Consider the following 15735-nt stretch of genomic DNA (forward strand, 5'->3'; position numbering starts at 1 on the left):
GAGTAGCTTAATATTGTGAAACGTGGTTTTTTTGTCATTGTTTTCTATTTCTCTCCTTGGCTCTTTCGTTCTTCCTTTCCAAGTCTGGATAGCTTGGCTAGATAGAGTACATATGTACACTCCACACACATGGCAGTGGGTAGACTCGCAGAGCAGATGATTCTCAAACAAGACTTGGTCTAGATTAGTCATATCAAGAACGGTAGGTAGGTAATAATATATACGGTGACTTTCTGGTCACGGTGTCATAGTCAAAACATGTATCATAAGTACACGGGGGGTTGAAGGGGGGGGAGAATTGAAGATGCCAGAAGATGTAGAGGGGGAAATTGGGGGGGGAATGACATATATCTAATCCATGATGTGTGTTCGTGAGCCGAGCCCCCAATTGTTTCGTTGCCTCGCACTCTCGAGAACGAACCACGAACCACGAACCATTCTGTTGTTGTGGTAGTGGTGAGGGTGGTGATCGTAGAGCGGGCAGAAACAGAGTCCCAACACCAAGTGGAATATAAGGCACAAAAGAAATGAACATTAGAAACATTACGTCGTATAATTCGTGTCGAGTGTTTGAAGATAAAGCAACCAAGCAGCCGCGGGGAAGTGAGATGCGGCGCAGTCGAACGCGCAAGGTGGGATGCGAAGGGCAGGGGTATCAATGGAGTCGACTCCAGACGGTGAAAGCAAGATCGATCCAATCGAGAATAGGCGCAGGCGTAGCCCGCGAGGGGTGGTAAGGGGTAAATAGTAATGCAAGGCGTTAGAGGGAAGTTGTAGGCGGATGAGCGACAGGTATGTTGACTGGACTTGACAGTCATAATGTCTGCTTTAGAAGCCCACCGTTGTGCCTACAACAGCCAGTGTGATCTATTAAAAGGTTAGAGGTGGAAACGCGGCACACAGGAGAGCAGAGGGTACTAACAACGATGGTGATAATCACCAGCCCTAGAGGGTTCATCCAACGATTGAGGTTCCTCCACCAGCGGGCGTTTTCGTATCGCTTTCTTTCAAGATCGCGCAACCGCATGCGCAGGGTCATTTCGAGCTGGTTCTCCACATCCCCCTCCGCCAGAGTCATGTCTGGTTGGTTCGGCAGGGGAAGGAATGACGCAATGAGCCAGGCTGGCAAAAGAGTAAGTGATGTGTTCCAGATAGAAACAGATGATATACTAACCGAGTGGGAATACAAAACCAACGCAGAACGACCACACTTGGATATTCCTCCGACCGAAGAGGGGCTCCATCCGAGAATCCAACGACGGCGCTCCCCATGTGCCTGCTCTAGGACCATTGACGCGTCTGTCTGGAAACAGATGCGGAGACCAGCTTTGTCGCAGTCGATGGCGAGAGGTCTCTCGTCTCTCCGCCTCTGGATCTCTCGCCCAGTGGCTCCGCGGGTCCCGAGGGTCGGGTTTCCACCGCACGCTTTCTCGCATTTCGCTGCCCATTGTCCTCGTCCGCGAACGACTCATCGCCGTCGGCAAACGGTGGAGAGGGTTGGTGTGGGTTGTGTGCGAGGTCGTGGGCCGTGCAGATGATGGACGACCGGCGTCTGTTCCGGGTACGGCGGGATCCTCAGCTTGGTCGTGGGACTGGTAGTACACCCTGGCCCAATTAGGGAGGATGTTGAAGGAAAAGCTTCCACTGGTAGGAGGTCGCATATTGCTCCGCATGCTGCTCTTTCGGGATTCCGACGAAAGACTGGAAGGAACCGCTGGGTTTGAGGGACGCGCGGGCAAGCTGGAGATGTTATCCATCTGCTCGTCATTATCCGAGTCCGTCACTAGCCACATCGAGGACGAGGTTCGGTGCTGGCGGGCTAGCGCCGGCGAAGGCCGTCTAGGATGCCCCAGACTATTGTCGATAGAGTCTGCGGCCGGGGAGATGCTTCTAGAGTCACACTCGGCGGACCACCTAGACGTGACCGTAGACAGGTGTGATTTGAAGCGGTCGGAAGCGTAATCCGCCGTGGGTTCCGGTGGAGGCGGATCTGATGCATCCCCGTGGTTTGAGACATCAACCCTTGAGCTAGACGAGGACGGGGCACGGATGGTCGGGTATTGGATGAACACTCCGCTATCGACAATGGCTTGGATGTCAGAGGACGGTCCGCTACGTGATGACGTGCTGACAGACCCAGAATGACTCCGATCTCGCGCCTGCAGGGAGTTTGACCGCACCGAGGGCACCTGGTAGGGGGGGTTGGAGCGGACCGATTGGGAGCGGGAGCGGGAGGAGCTGGACTGTTCCGAGGACGAGCCATGGGTCCACTGGGCAGCTCCGATGTACCTGATCACCGTGCCTAGCGAGTTCAACGAGGACAGGGAGTTCGATCGTGTGAGGGAACCGGGGTTAGAAGAGGCACCCAAAGGAACGAAGTTGAGACTCGAGCTGTCGAGCGCCACAAAGTTCGGGCTGGAAGGTGGCCCAATGGGCACCACGTTGGGGCTCGAGTTGCTTGAAGCCAGAGTCTCTGGACCCGACGGGTTCCGCGACGGCGGTTGAGACACGACGGTTTTGATGGTCGGGGCGGCTTTGGGTAGAGGGAGGGTATTGGGCTCCTCATCCGAGTATGCGACATCAGAACCCTCATCGGATTTGTGGTCGGTCGGCTTGTGGTCGGGAAGCATGGGCTCCGGAAAGGAAGACTTGCTCGACGATGGATCGTCCTCCCAGACCTGAGACGGGGTGTTCGCGGCATCGAAGGTCGACGACAAGTCCCAGGGATCACTAACCGAGCGATCGATCATACTACTGTCCGCGATGTGACTGAGTTCCGTCGACGTGTTCCCCGCATAAAGGTCCGGCGCTTCATCGACATGGAACCGGGAGTCCGGGATGAAGTCCTGGCCCTTCCCGGGTCGCGGTAGGAGGATCTGCTCTGGCTTGGTCGGGTAGGGAGTGGCCGAGTAAACATCGTGTGGCTCGGGATCAGTGTTGTGGTGGTACTTGTCACTGACGGCGCGTAGGGATGACGGCGGGGAGTCCTCGTTCGTGTGGGATGGGCTGCGCTCGTGGAGAGCTCTCCGTTTGGGAGAACTGGAAGAGGGGGCAGTTGAGCGCATGGTTGGGTTGAGAGGATTATTAGTTCATTATCAGTTAAAACACCACGATTAAGCCGGTTGGGTTGATCTCTGGGGATTGGAATCCCCGGAAGGACTGAGAACAACACAAGAAACGCGAAAAAAAGAAAATAAAAAAAAAGAGGATCCCGCTAGGTTGAGAACTGGAGATCATATAACTAGAAGGGAATCCAAACTAAAGCGATGAAAGATCATCGACGGCTGCTCGGTTAGGGGGGGGGGGTGGAAAACAACAGCCAGGCCGGGCGGGTCTGTGGAGCAAACAACAACGGGGCGTAGATAATTGACGAAGACCCTGGAGATACCGAGATAGTGGTTTGTGGTTAGCACCGGTTGCCGGTTGCTGGTGGTGTTGTGTATAGAATTTGATGATGCAATAAGGAATGCCTCGACACAGAACGACGGGAAGAGAGCGGATAGCAAGGCAGTCCCAGGGACATGGGCGTAAAAGAGAGTGGATCCGACAGAGAAAAAATGCCCGTAGTGGTTGGTTGGACTTAGCGAGTCATGTCGACCGGCGGGACAGGTTCGCAAAGCAATTAGCAGAGATGAAAAAGAGCGTCTAACCCGAGACCAGAAAAGCACCGAAAAACGTTTCGAAAAGAGCGACGGAAGGCAGCGCGACTGGAAGGAAGGAAGCAGCAAAGGGATCACCACCTGAAACGACGAGCTGGCCGGATTAGTATTTAAAGGCCCCGGACTTCGGGTCCCCAGCGGCGGTGAACCGTGGTCGTCGCCTGAGTTCCGGGGCAGGCCTCGAGCCCCTGCAAGCTGCACGCTGCACGCTCTAGAGCTGCAGAGCCACCACTTGAAACCGCACGATTGGCGGAAGGAAGGGAGGGATGGAGGGCTCTCTGGCCGGTGGATGGTCGGTTCCTCCTGCAGGCTGCAGCTCGTCGCTCGTCCGCCTGCTTTTGGGAAGCCGTCCGTCCGCCTCCCAATTTGTCTAGCAAAGTACTTACTTACTCTGGAACGGGGATCGCGCGATGGCCGCCAGGAGGGTCTGGCCAGAGGCCCCTCCTCCTCCTCCTCCTTCTCCTCGTCATCCAGCTCCAGGACGGTAAGACATAGGGTCGCCGATCGCCGGTCAGGTCTGAGAATAATGCTGGCCCGAGAATCATACGAACTTGTGCTTAAATCAGGTCTTGCGACTCGCAATATTGATTCGCACCGGGCGATCTAATAATATCCCCCAGGCCCAGGGAGAATCGATCAAACTCAGACCAAGAGTTCCATGATTAGGGGGTTGACCCTCGAGTCAACCGACCCTTCGACCTTCAGTCCAATCTACAGTGTAAGTAGAGGAGGACTGAAGACTCTGACAATGAATCCCTTGCCCCTCACGATGCAGGAACAAGAAAGGTGGGCACATTGGTTTGGCGGTTGGGAAGCAAATCACGACGGCTGAGATGCAAGGTCCTGCGGTAGTACATCAGAGGTGCATTCACTACTGTACTGGATCCCCACCCAGCTTGTATCTACTCCGTACTCGATCGCACGTTTCCCGGAGCCTTGACTCTCTAGAGACTCTCTCTCTCTCTCTCCCTTCCACGATTCCTATCGATCCCCACGAGGCATCCGTTCCGATTGTGACCAGTCCAACCGGTGGAGTGCGATACCTCGAGGGAGGACGACAGGAACCGGCGATCGAGATCCACTCCGATGAGGTGGCCGAAGGGGGGAGGGGGGGGGAAGTCGGATTCCAGAAGGTTTCATTGGCAGTGGAGAGGGGAAATTCGGTGTTTTTGTCAGCTGCGCAGTCCAATGATAAGGGGCAATTGGGGGATTTGGAAGGATCATCCCAACTGGTACGGCGTAAGGTTGCCAGCTCATCCAGAGTGGGGGGGGTCTGTCAAGCCGGTTGGGATTAGCGAGGTGAGCTACCAGAGTTGCTTAATATTAATCCTTTTGCCCAAGGATGACAACGGTGGGGATCCGACGGACGGGTTTAGTCACGATGATGATACCGGATTCATGGTTCATGGACGGTAGTTTTTCCAGGATGAATCCGATCTACCCACCCACTGTGCCCGGAGACCGGCACGGGCGGGAGGGAACTCTGGTGGAGGAAATGAGATCCAATTCTTGCCCAGTCCACTTGCCGCCGCATCCCTCGACACAAACACAGTCATCCTCATAGTATAATAGTATATCCATCCAGTGTTAGTATCTAGCTGTTTATCCAATATTTTTTATCCAACCATCTATCCCCTCCCTATACCAACTCTGGAGGCACACCCCCTGAGAAGAAAGGAGACGACGGGGAGCACGGAACCTCCGTGCTCCGTCCCCATTTCCACCGTCTATTTCGGATTATTGATTCAGTCAATGGTTTGGTTCCTGAATCCGAATCAGCCACCGCCGGCCCGGGCACAGCAACGGAGGGGATCCGCGATACTTAGGGCCTCGGACTCCTTTTCAGCCCCAGATGGTTCCTCCCGACGGCAGTAAACGGAGACACGATCCAGGGGATTGACATTTTCCCTCAGAGCACCAAGTCCGTTGGCCATCCATCTCCTGTCTATTTTCATATGAGTACGGAGAACTCCGTCGTAGTTGACGCTCGCAATCTATCTACCTGCCTACGTCCCTCGGTCATTTAGATAAGTACGTAGTCGGTTCCAGATCTAGTACGGTCTAACCGAACTTGCGGGCAACTATACGATCCAGCGCCGCTATCCAGGCACTCAGGGAGGTTCGTTTCCGTCGATGTCGAGCGTAAACAGACGCCATGCATGGGTCAGGGTTTCATGTGATTGGGAAGGGCCAGATTTGCGGCTGCGCAATCGCCCAATTCTATTAGTAACGCAATTCAGGCTAAACGCAGCAACTCAGGTTCAGGTAGTACCGAGGCTGCGTTGCTCGTCGAATCTGCGAATGAATGGCTACATTCCTAGTAGATGTTGATTCATGCGGTGTACGGATGTACTGGCTGTGATGGTCTGGGGTTGGTTTCTTGGCGATTCCATGATATTTCCATGACAATATCAAGATTCACATCATTGACCTTCATCTGGTTGAATGTTGACTGCCATTGTCCTGTTTTAAGATGCTGATGTTTTTGGTGGTATGTTAATGAAGCTCTGTCGGATATATATTCCACACCCCCCCCCAAACTACCAAAACAGCCTTGGCCTTGAGATCAATCCAAGGAGAACTGCAGGCAGTCCTGAAGCAACGACCCTGCATATCGGATCAGGTCTCCTACAGATTCAGGGCCAAAGTCACAGGATGTCGTGAAACCAGTGCTTCCTCCTCCGGGGTTCTGTTGACTGTTGACTGTTCATAGTTGAGGAATCGCTAAGCCGCATTGGGGCAGCCGATCGGGCGGGATGACTTCAGAGTTCCCATTCTAAAATCTTGGACCGCTTCAATCCAACCCAACCCAACCCGGTCCCGGCCGGTCAATGGCACAGTACTCCGTTCGCATGGCATAATGATTACACAGCCAACATGCAAGCCCTCTTACGTTTCCGATTGAGCTCGAGCTCGGCCCGGTCGACGCTTACCCAAGGACGATGGAACTGCGGACCTCGCCCGATCCCCATACCGACCGTTTCCTCCCGATATGCGACAACCTCCGCGGCGCTCTCCAAGAAGCTCGATCTATTGGCCCTGGATAAGAAATGGCAGGAGAAATGGCAATCGGATACCCTGAGGTTGTCCTCGAAGGCTGTCTCCGCCGCGGCGGCGGAGAAGGCCGCCAAGTTGACGGGTGAAAAACCCCGGTCCTACATCCTGTCCATGTTCCCTTACCCGTCGGGAACCTTACATATGGGCCACCTGCGGGTGTATACGATCTCCGATGTCCTTGCGCGGTTCTACCGGATGCGTGGGCATGAGGTTATCCATCCCATGGGCTGGGATGCGTTTGGGTTGCCGGCCGAGAATGCGGCGATTGAACGGGGGATAGACCCGGCGGAATGGACGAAACACAATATCTCTAGGATGAAGGAGCAATTGCGGAGTATCTCGACATCTTTTGACTGGGATCGGGTATGTGCTTGTGCGGTTCAGATGATGACCCCCCCCTTCTGGCACCAATACGGCTTTTCTGACGGTATGGTTCTTGAAACATAGGAATTGGCGACGTGCGACCCTGAATTCTACGAACATACCCAGCGGATATTCCTCATGCTATACGAGAAGGGCCTTGCCTACCAGGCTGAAGCGCTGGTTAACTATGACCCGGTGGACAAGACGGTGCTGGCAAACGAGCAGGTGGGTGTCAAGGCATGGATTAAATATGGTCTCGCAAGGCTTACTCTTGGTTCAGGTCGACGCCAATGGCTTCTCATGGCGCTCGGGGGCAAAGGTTGAAAAGCTCAACTTGAAGCAGTGGTTTTTCCGTATCACTGCCTTCAAGGAGATGCTCCTGAAAGATCTCGACTCCTTGGCGGGCGGCTGGCCGGAGCGGGTGCTTTCGATGCAGCGCAATTGGATGGGGAAATCGCAGGGTGCAAACATCAAGTTCCCAGTGACTGTCAACGGCGAAACAGGCACCGGCATCGACGTTGGCGTCTTCACCACGCGGCCAGATACCCTCTACGGAGTCGAATATATCGCTCTTTCTTTGGATCATCCTCTCGTCCTGAAGTCTGCCGAAACAGACCCGGACTTGCGCAAGTTCTTGGACAATGCCGCCTCGCTGCCAGCTGACTCGAAAGCTGGCTACCGGCTGTCCGACCTTACTGTGTCGCATCCCTTGCGTATAATCGACAAGGAAAGTCCTCTTGTTGCTCGTCAACTGCCGGTATTTGCAGCGCCATACGTTCTCAGTGACTACGGTGAAGGCGCAGTGATGGGAGTCCCCGGCCATGATTCTAGAGACCTGGCGTTTTTCAGAGACAACGTCAATCCCGATTCCATACCTATCGTCGTCGAGCCTCGGAAGGACGAGGCAAACAGTGAGTCCGCCGGCGTCGTTTCCTCGGCCGACGCAAAGGCTTTCACACAGGAGGGTTATCTGAACGCAATGTGTTGGAAGTATCAAGGTCTCCATTCCAGCGAGGCCAAGAAGCAGATTGTCGCCGACCTGAAACAGGTCGGACGTGGTGACTTCGTTGAACAGTGGAGATTGAGAGATTGGTTGATCAGCCGACAGCGCTACTGGGGTGCTCCCATTCCGATCATCCACTGCGGTGACTGTGGCCCTGTGCCTGTGCCGGCCGATCAGCTCCCAGTCAAGTTGCCTAAAATCGAGGGGGACTGGCTGAAGGGCAAAAAGGGCAACCCTCTTGAGTCGTCGCATGAGTGGGTGAACACGAAGTGCCCTAGCTGCGGAGGCCCTGCCAAGCGCGACACGGACACTATGGACACGTTTGTCGACTCTTCGTGGTACTTCCTCCGGTACTTGGACCCTGCGAACAAGGAGTTGCCGTTTTCACCCTCGTCGGCGCGGCCGGTCGATGTCTACATTGGCGGCGTGGAACACGCCATCCTGCACCTGCTTTACGCCCGATTCATCTACAAAGCCCTCTCCCAGACCGAACTATTCCCAGAGATAGCTCGGAACGGCAACCTCGCGACGCCATTTGAACCGTTCAAGACCCTCCTCTCGCAGGGTATGGTGCATGGCAGGACGTACTCGGACCCGTCCACGGGTCGATTCTTGCTTCCATCGGAAATGGATCTTTCCACCCCAGACAAGCCGCTGATCAAAGGCACCCAGGTAACACCGGCCGTGTCCTTTGAGAAGATGTCAAAAAGCAAGCACAATGGTGTCGACCCGACGGGATGTGCGCTGAAATACGGTGCTGATACCACTCGCGCCCATGTCCTCTTCTCCGCGCCCGTCAGCGAGGTTCTCGACTGGGATGAGACGAAAATCGTTGGCATCGAGCGCTGGTTCAGCCGACTCTGGAAGCTTGTGGCCGATGCGCAGCACACTCTGGCTACGTCTCCGATGGCCTTGGACCGAGCCGCCCTACAAGCATCCTCCGGACACGCGACCGGCCTTCCCAGCTCTTTGCAGGAGTTGAGCGACAGTGATGCCGATGCGGTTCTTGCGACACACCGAACCATCTGCTATGTCACCAAGTGTATCGAAAAGAACCCTTACGGGTTGAATACCGTTATTTCCGACCTGACCAAATTGACGAACTCGCTGTTGGCATCGACGCCCACCTCGCCGCAGGTTCTTTATCTATCCATCTCATCTCTTCTCCGTCTTCTGGCCCCGATTGCGCCGGCGCTGGCGTCCGAATGCTGGGAAATACTCAACAGTTCCGTGACCGCCGGGAACGCGACCGAGACCGAAGCGGGGGCGGACACCAGCACCAGCCCACCGGCCTTACTTGACAGCCCCTGGCCAACCCCTCTTCTGACCCTGGAGGAGGCCGATATCCTATCTGCGCGTGGTGGACAAATTGTGGCGGTCCAGGTCAATGGAAAATTGCGGTTTACAGTCACCATTCCCCGGCGTCTTTCCCCCACGACGACGACTGAAGGAAGCGGCACTGTCACGGAAGAACAAGATTGGATTATCAGTCGCGTGCTGGAGACCGACGAAGGACGCGTCTGGCTGCGGGAGAAGAACGACTGGGAGAAACGGAGACGGGTGATTGTCGTCAAGGGCGGCAAGTTGATCAACGTCGTTTTCTAACGTGGACATAGTACCCGGTCTGGAAATTCTGGCTGTATTTTTTTTATGAAAAAAAAAAACCCCCCCATGTAACTATAGATAGACGTGTGTATACTAGACGATGCAATATACTCTCCTAAGGCATATGCGATCGAATATTGCGAGGTGGCGACCGTCTTGGAAACGGAGAGATCGGTTCGCTCAAATTGTCCTCTGGACAGCTGGTCCGTCGGTCGGTCCAACGGTGTCGTGTCTGCGACATTATTCGACATGCGATCGATACCTTGGGGAAGGGCGGTTGGGGGTTGGCACGGGTAATGGGCGCAGGAGCTCCGTGAATCCGGATGGCGCGCGCTACCTTGTGAGAAAATAACAATAGTGAAAAAAAAAAAGTTGGGGTCAACGGATTGGATAACATCGTGTGATGTGGCAGGAAGGGCGATGCGCCGCGATCCGGATGAGGTGAGGAGGAGGTGGAGACTCGGTATGGGGTCTTCCCCTCATGATGGATGATGATGTATGTTGGACACCGTTGACAGAATAGACAGACGGACGTCTCCATTTTCGAGGCGATGATGAATCAACCCCATCGCCACGATCTGACCCCTGCCATCACCTCCCCCCATCCCCCCAATATTCGAGAGATTGGGGTCGGTTGAAACACGGAAGTAAATCGGTGCTTGTTTTTCAGATCGCGAATGAAGCAATTATTTGGGGTCACGATGTGCAAGCGGAGAGGCCCGGACTCAGGCACGATGGATTGTGGAGGAGGAACCGCTGGCAGCCATATGCCCCTTCCCTGCGGTACCAAGGAGACAAGGTGGATCGCCCATGACAAGGGCCAGAAGGAGAACGACCGCACTATCCACGGCAATGTTGGATCCGAGTCTGGTGGTTTGCTGCGTGGTATTTCACGACCATTCTTGGGGTGAGGGGTTGCCAACTTGCCCCTCATCGCTGGGTGGAGCTAGTCCGCGTCTGGCATGGTGGCCACGGGCCCCAGCATCCCCTCATGAGGGGACATCTAAGCTGTCCCAATCGGGAGCGGTGCGGGGCTGTCCGGTCTGGGTCTGGCTGGAAGGACAACTGACAAGAAGAATCAATCACCCAAACTCAAGCAGTAAATCTGTCCGTGCCTAGCTGGATCCAGCTAAAAGTTCCCCTTATCGAAGTAAAGCTACATAGGAGGAAGGTCGAATGTCACCCAGATACTTATCGATGATAGATCGTCGATCTAGATTCTTCCAGCGTTCTATCATTCATTCTACTAGATCAGCCGTAGCCGTACTTCCGTACATCGGCGGGCCAGGGAAAGAGAGAGCCGATTTACTTCCGGGTTGCTGCCCGTTCGGCCATGGCTCGGATTCCCCTCATTCCGGCACAGCGACGACACGCCTTCTAGAATCCCCGCATGGGCCTGGGCTTCCCCTCCTTCCTTCCCCCCCCCCCCCCCGACACACAACAGTTGAACCGTTGAAACTCATCCGGGATGTTCTGCTCTAGGTACTCTGCTGTGCCTGTGACCGTGTAACTAACTATTTACCCCTCGAAGGTGTCAAAGGCCCGGGTGGGGGACAAGCTTCGACGACTACGATCTACAACGCACTACTATATACCAAGGCATGTACTTTTTACTTACTTTGCCGCGCGTGCGGAGAAGGCTGGACGAGTGGCCCCAATCAAGTGGCTTCTCCCCGAGATGCAAAACAACCTCCGCCGATCATGCTGAGTGGTGGGGGCCGCCGGCCTGAGTTCCCACCCGAGATGCCCACCCTCCTGGATAGCGGTTGGTAACTTGTAGTACTGTAGGAGTAGGGAGTTCAGGATGGGAGCACAGGCAGAGAGGAGAGGGGCATCCGGTCATCAGCTAGCTATATAATGGGACTGGATTCCCCGTCCATCCTGCTCCTCCTCTCCTCTTCATCACTCTCATCATCATCCTCATCGTCATACGCTCATCCTTTCCTTGCTACCAAGGTTATCCCCCTCTCTCCACCGCATCCGGTAAGTTGCTCTGATCTCCCCTATCACGCCTCATACATCACAACAAACCCTGCAGCAGCTCTGCCTTCTGGCCCTGTTGCACTGTTCTCCACTCCACCGTCTCCCCGCTCTCCCCTGCTGCTGCTGCCGCTGCCGCTGCCGCTCATTCGATTGCTCCGAATCGCTATCCGGGCCTTCCTTTCGATGACCCTACATTACATTTATCTACGTCTCCAACTCGGGATGGATGATGTATTTAAGTGCCACGCTGACCCTCCTGCTCTAGGATTTTCCAACAACATCCAATCCTCCTTTCTCCCCACACCCCTTAGTTGATATTCATTCATCCATCAACTCATCTTCACAATGGTATTTATGCGCTCTTTCTCCCGTCAACTTCGGCGGCCTGCCACCTCCCTCCTTTCGTCGAAGGGCGCCTTCCAGCCTGCTGCGAGCAGCCCATTCCGGGCGACTCCTCTCGCGAACTCCATTGCCGGTGCACGTACGCTAACCGCCTCTGCCAACCTACAGGGTAAGGTTCTTATGGTCCTCTATGACGTAAGTACCCGCGCCTCCTCTCTGGGTCTCCCTCTCCCGGCATCGTCGCTAACCGGCCACAATAACAGGGTGGTGAGCACGCCAAGCAGCAGCCCGGTCTTCTGGGCACCACCGAGAACGAGCTGGGCTTGAGGAAGTGGCTGGAGGAGCAGGGCCACACTCTGGTCACCACCTCCGACAAGGAGGGCGAGAACTCCACCTTCGACAAGGAGCTCGTCGATGCCGAAGTCATCATCACCACCCCGTTCGTGACCCTCAATTGCTGACTCCCTGGCCCCCTCTGGGAACTGCAACTGACCGACTGACATAGCTTCCACCCCGGTTACCTCACTGCCGAGCGTCTGGCCAAGGCTAAGAACCTCAAGATCGCCGTCACGGCTGGTGTCGGCTCGGACCACGTTGACCTGAATGCTGCCAACAAGACCAACGGCGGTATCACCGTCGCGGAGGTCACTGGCTGCAATGTCACCTCCGTCGCCGAGCACGTTGTCATGACCATCCTGACCCTGGTCCGCAACTTCGTTCCCGCCCACGAGCAGATCCGCCGCGGCGAGTGGGACGTTGCCGCTGTCGCCAAGAACGAGTTTGATCTCGAGGGCAAGGTCGTCGGTACCGTTGCCGTTGGCCGTATTGGTGAGCGTGTGCTGCGCCGTCTCAAGCCCTTCGACTGCAAGGAGCTCCTCTACTACGACTACCAGCCCCTCAGCCCCGAGGTTGAGAAGGAGATCGGCTGCCGCCGCGTTGACGACCTCGAGGAGATGCTCGCTCAGTGCGACGTGGTCACCATCAACTGCCCTCTGCACGAGAAGACCCGCGGTCTGTTCAACAAGGAGCTCATCTCCAAGATGAAGAAGGGTAAGCAGCAGGCGCCCGCCCCGAGAAGCGATCCAACCGGTAGACTAACCTCCCTCCCTCACAGGCTCTTGGCTCGTCAACACCGCCCGTGGTGCCATCGTCGTCAAGGAGGACGTCGCCGAGGCCGTCAAGTCCGGCCACCTCCGCGGATACGGTGGTGATGTCTGGTTCCCCCAGCCCGCTCCCGCCGACCACCCCCTGCGCACCATGCAGGGCCCCTGGGGCGGCGGCAACGCCATGGTCCCTCACATGTCCGGTACCTCCATCGACGCCCAGATCCGCTACGCCAACGGCACCAAGGCCATCCTCGACAGCTACTTCTCCGGTCGCAACGACTACCGCCCCCAGGACCTCATCGTCCACGAGGGTGACTACGTCACCAAGGCCTACGGTCAGCGCACCAAGGCTTAAATCCGGGGATGCCATGATGGACTAGATATGTCGATGTAGTAGTATTCTCGACTTACCACCGAGGCCATTGCGCACTTGTCAGTTATGATTAGCTATGATACCTAAAATACATCTCTCCTTTTACCGTTCAAAATAGCCCTCCTTAATACCGTAGTAGTATTATCTCCCGTACCCACCAATAATCAAGAACCAATAGCCCTCCGAGCTCCTCCGCAATAATTCCTTCCTTTTTACTCCGTAACTACATCGTGCCCACTTACATACGCATGTTAGTACAAAGTGCATATCTTCTTCGATCCCTCGCATTGCATTTGCAGCACGCCTCGCCGCGGTGGGGCATGTCGATCCCTCATCCCTCTCCTCCCCAACCCCAACCCCCCAAAACCCAAAGCTTGACGATACGATTGATAAACAGTCCCCCCAACCATGCAACCAGCAAACATAGTCAGTCCATAACCAACCTTCATGTGTCTGGCAGGGAGGAACACATTCGTATGTTGAGTTCTATAGTCCAGTGGAGATACTACAAACAACCTAGCAAATCTAGCAGGTCCAATTTGTGATGCTGATTGTGATCGCGTCGGAACCGGAATCAGACAGATGGATGGATGGATAGGTAGATAAATGGACTGGCAAGGAGAGAGTCTAGACATATGTCCTCATCTATCTCGGTAGGTCTCGATCGTGACGATATGATGTTCTGGCCGGGTGGGATGGAAACAAAGAAGGTAAGGGGGTGTCTGACTCTGATTATTGAATGATTTAAGCTCGGGGGGTAGGATGGTAGGACGGGCGACTGGGAAGGGGGTGTCGTTGTGCAAGTATACCAAGGTAGTAAGTACGGGGTACCTATGTCTTAGAGGTTGCTCAATGAGGGAGGCAAGAGTAAGGGTAAGGGTTGTGGTGTCGGCGGATGGATAGATGGATGGATGAGTGTAGTATGGATGCATGTGTCTCGCTGCATAGGCCCGAGATGGTTCGGTGTCAATGACTCGACTCCGGGTGCATGGTGCATGGTGCATACATACATACATAAGATTGATTACCCAGATACAGAGAAGTTTTTTAAAAGGCAGTATATGGTATAGTTCGCATTATATAAATAGGTATGTATGTGGGTTATATACAAGTAGGAAATAAATCAGAGAATCCCCCTCCGGGACTGGGGGCGATCCCCTTCCTCGTCGCTATCGTCCATGAACCCGGCCTCCAGTTCCCGACTGAGACGACTTTCGGCACCGGCAGATATACTACTGCGACGGCGCTCTAGCGCCTCGCGCCGGGAGGGGTCCATGTCCATGCCGACCATGATCTCGCCCTCTTCATCGTAGATACTGATGTTATCGGAGGGGTCATCGAGATGCGACTGGCGCCAGGATGATGGGAGAAAGCGACGCATCAGGGCGTCGGCGATGCGATCCCGGAGGGTGGTCGTGTGCGCGGAGATGGTGTGTAGCGGAAGATATTGCGAGTATCGCTGGTGGTATCGACGGAAGAATGGAATGATCACGAACGAAAAGAGAAGGTACAGCGATAGGGAGATTACCGCGGGGACGATGATGGTCTGGAAGAGGACAGGAGGTTAGTTATGTTAAATCCCAAGTAGACGGCAGAAAGGAAGGAGGGAAGGAAGAAAAGTACAGGGGATCCTAGATACCTTGGCGAAACTCGTGGCAGATCCCATCGTGGTGGATGATGGATGCTCATGTGGTGTTGTGTTGCTCCAAGAATGCAATGCCAGGCAGCAACGTAGGGACGGACTGGACTGTCAGGAGCGGTGATCCCCAATCAATCTCAATAGCGTAGTCCGGGCATGACCTCTAAAGTTAGCTGGAATGAACTCGAGGTGGACAGCTACCCTTGTAGGCAAGGTTCGGGGGAAAATTGACGGAGGAGAGAGAGATGAATCGATCTGACAGCTCTTTCCGGAGTCCGGACGCGGAGTAGCAGCGATACATGGCGGCGATAATACTACGCAGTACCTGGTTTAGCGCCATCAGGATCCGGAACCTCCGTTGGCTCCGTTGGCTCCGGCATTGGCTGCCGATGGCCCCCCCCCACGTGATTGGGGCCTGCATGGCCCGGATTCCTGAAATCTGAGGCGACTTCCGTCGGCGTAGTCAGGCATCACGTGCCACAGCGGTCCCTACCGCGTTCTAGAGCCGCCTCAGTGCCCCCCTGATGCCCGTGCTTCAGTCCTGACGTGCAAAAAGACGCCAGCCACTAAACCCCCGATCCTGGGATTACCAGAGTAGGATAGTC

The 15735-nt window shown here is 55.1% G+C and overlaps 5 protein-coding genes across 5 annotated transcripts; 3 read left to right on the top strand and 2 right to left on the bottom strand.

Annotated features, from left to right (window-relative positions):
- Nucleotides 1-686: 686 nt before the first annotated feature.
- Nucleotides 687-3265, bottom strand: BO70DRAFT_34138 (putative serine-rich protein). The gene is made up of 3 exons (XM_025541330.1): nt 1175-3265; nt 923-1122; nt 687-867 (listed from the first exon to the last, which is right to left on the bottom strand). The coding sequence occupies exons 1-3, from the start codon at nt 3063-3065 to the stop codon at nt 829-831; spliced, it is 2130 nt and encodes a 709-aa protein (XP_025399744.1). The 5' UTR covers nt 3066-3265; the 3' UTR covers nt 687-828.
- A 1058-nt stretch (nt 3266-4323) lies between these two features.
- BO70DRAFT_34216 (uncharacterized protein) lies at nt 4324-5023 on the top strand. Its single transcript, XM_025541366.1, has one exon. It carries the CDS (start codon nt 4493-4495, stop codon nt 4952-4954), a length of 462 nt encoding a protein of 153 aa, XP_025399745.1. The 5' UTR covers nt 4324-4492; the 3' UTR covers nt 4955-5023.
- A 1513-nt stretch (nt 5024-6536) lies between these two features.
- On the top strand, nt 6537-9687 carry BO70DRAFT_396263 (leucine--tRNA ligase NAM2; the record flags this gene model as incomplete). Its single annotated transcript, XM_025546595.1, has 3 exons — nt 6537-7079; nt 7164-7304; nt 7360-9687. 3 exons carry the CDS (start codon nt 6537-6539, stop codon nt 9685-9687), a joined length of 3012 nt encoding a protein of 1003 aa, XP_025399746.1.
- A 1913-nt stretch (nt 9688-11600) lies between these two features.
- Nucleotides 11601-13602, top strand: fdh (formate dehydrogenase (NAD+) FDH1). The gene is made up of 4 exons (XM_025541093.1): nt 11601-12207; nt 12276-12451; nt 12518-13062; nt 13127-13602. Exons 1-4 carry the CDS (start codon nt 12016-12018, stop codon nt 13471-13473), a joined length of 1260 nt encoding a protein of 419 aa, XP_025399747.1. The 5' UTR covers nt 11601-12015; the 3' UTR covers nt 13474-13602.
- A 943-nt stretch (nt 13603-14545) lies between these two features.
- Nucleotides 14546-15404, bottom strand: BO70DRAFT_361972 (uncharacterized protein). Its single transcript, XM_025543173.1, has 2 exons — nt 15131-15404; nt 14546-15037 (listed from the first exon to the last, which is right to left on the bottom strand). The coding sequence occupies exons 1-2, from the start codon at nt 15155-15157 to the stop codon at nt 14615-14617; spliced, it is 450 nt and encodes a 149-aa protein (XP_025399748.1). The 5' UTR covers nt 15158-15404; the 3' UTR covers nt 14546-14614.
- Nucleotides 15405-15735: the final 331 nt, after the last annotated feature.

This window comes from Aspergillus heteromorphus (assembly GCF_003184545.1).
Source record: "Aspergillus heteromorphus CBS 117.55 chromosome Unknown BO70scaffold_11, whole genome shotgun sequence".
Taxonomy (NCBI): domain Eukaryota; kingdom Fungi; phylum Ascomycota; class Eurotiomycetes; order Eurotiales; family Aspergillaceae; genus Aspergillus; species Aspergillus heteromorphus.

Coding starts and splice junctions, on each gene's coding strand:
- BO70DRAFT_34138 (XM_025541330.1), bottom strand. CDS start 3,065: ATGCGCTCAACTGCCCCCTCTTCCAGTTCTCCCAAACGGAGAGCTCTC. Junction 1,123..1,174: donor TGGTTTTGTATTCCCACTCG/GTTAGTATATCA, acceptor CTCTTTTGCCAG/CCTGGCTCATTGCGTCATTC. Junction 868..922: donor TGGTGATTATCACCATCGTT/GTTAGTACCCTC, acceptor ACCTTTTAATAG/ATCACACTGGCTGTTGTAGG.
- BO70DRAFT_34216 (XM_025541366.1), top strand. CDS start 4,493: ATGCAAGGTCCTGCGGTAGTACATCAGAGGTGCATTCACTACTGTACT.
- fdh (XM_025541093.1), top strand. CDS start 12,016: ATGGTATTTATGCGCTCTTTCTCCCGTCAACTTCGGCGGCCTGCCACC. Junction 12,208..12,275: donor TTCTTATGGTCCTCTATGAC/GTAAGTACCCGC, acceptor CCACAATAACAG/GGTGGTGAGCACGCCAAGCA. Junction 13,063..13,126: donor CATCTCCAAGATGAAGAAGG/GTAAGCAGCAGG, acceptor CCTCCCTCACAG/GCTCTTGGCTCGTCAACACC.
- BO70DRAFT_361972 (XM_025543173.1), bottom strand. CDS start 15,157: ATGGGATCTGCCACGAGTTTCGCCAAG. Junction 15,038..15,130: donor CTGCCACGAGTTTCGCCAAG/GTATCTAGGATC, acceptor GTCCTCTTCCAG/ACCATCATCGTCCCCGCGGT.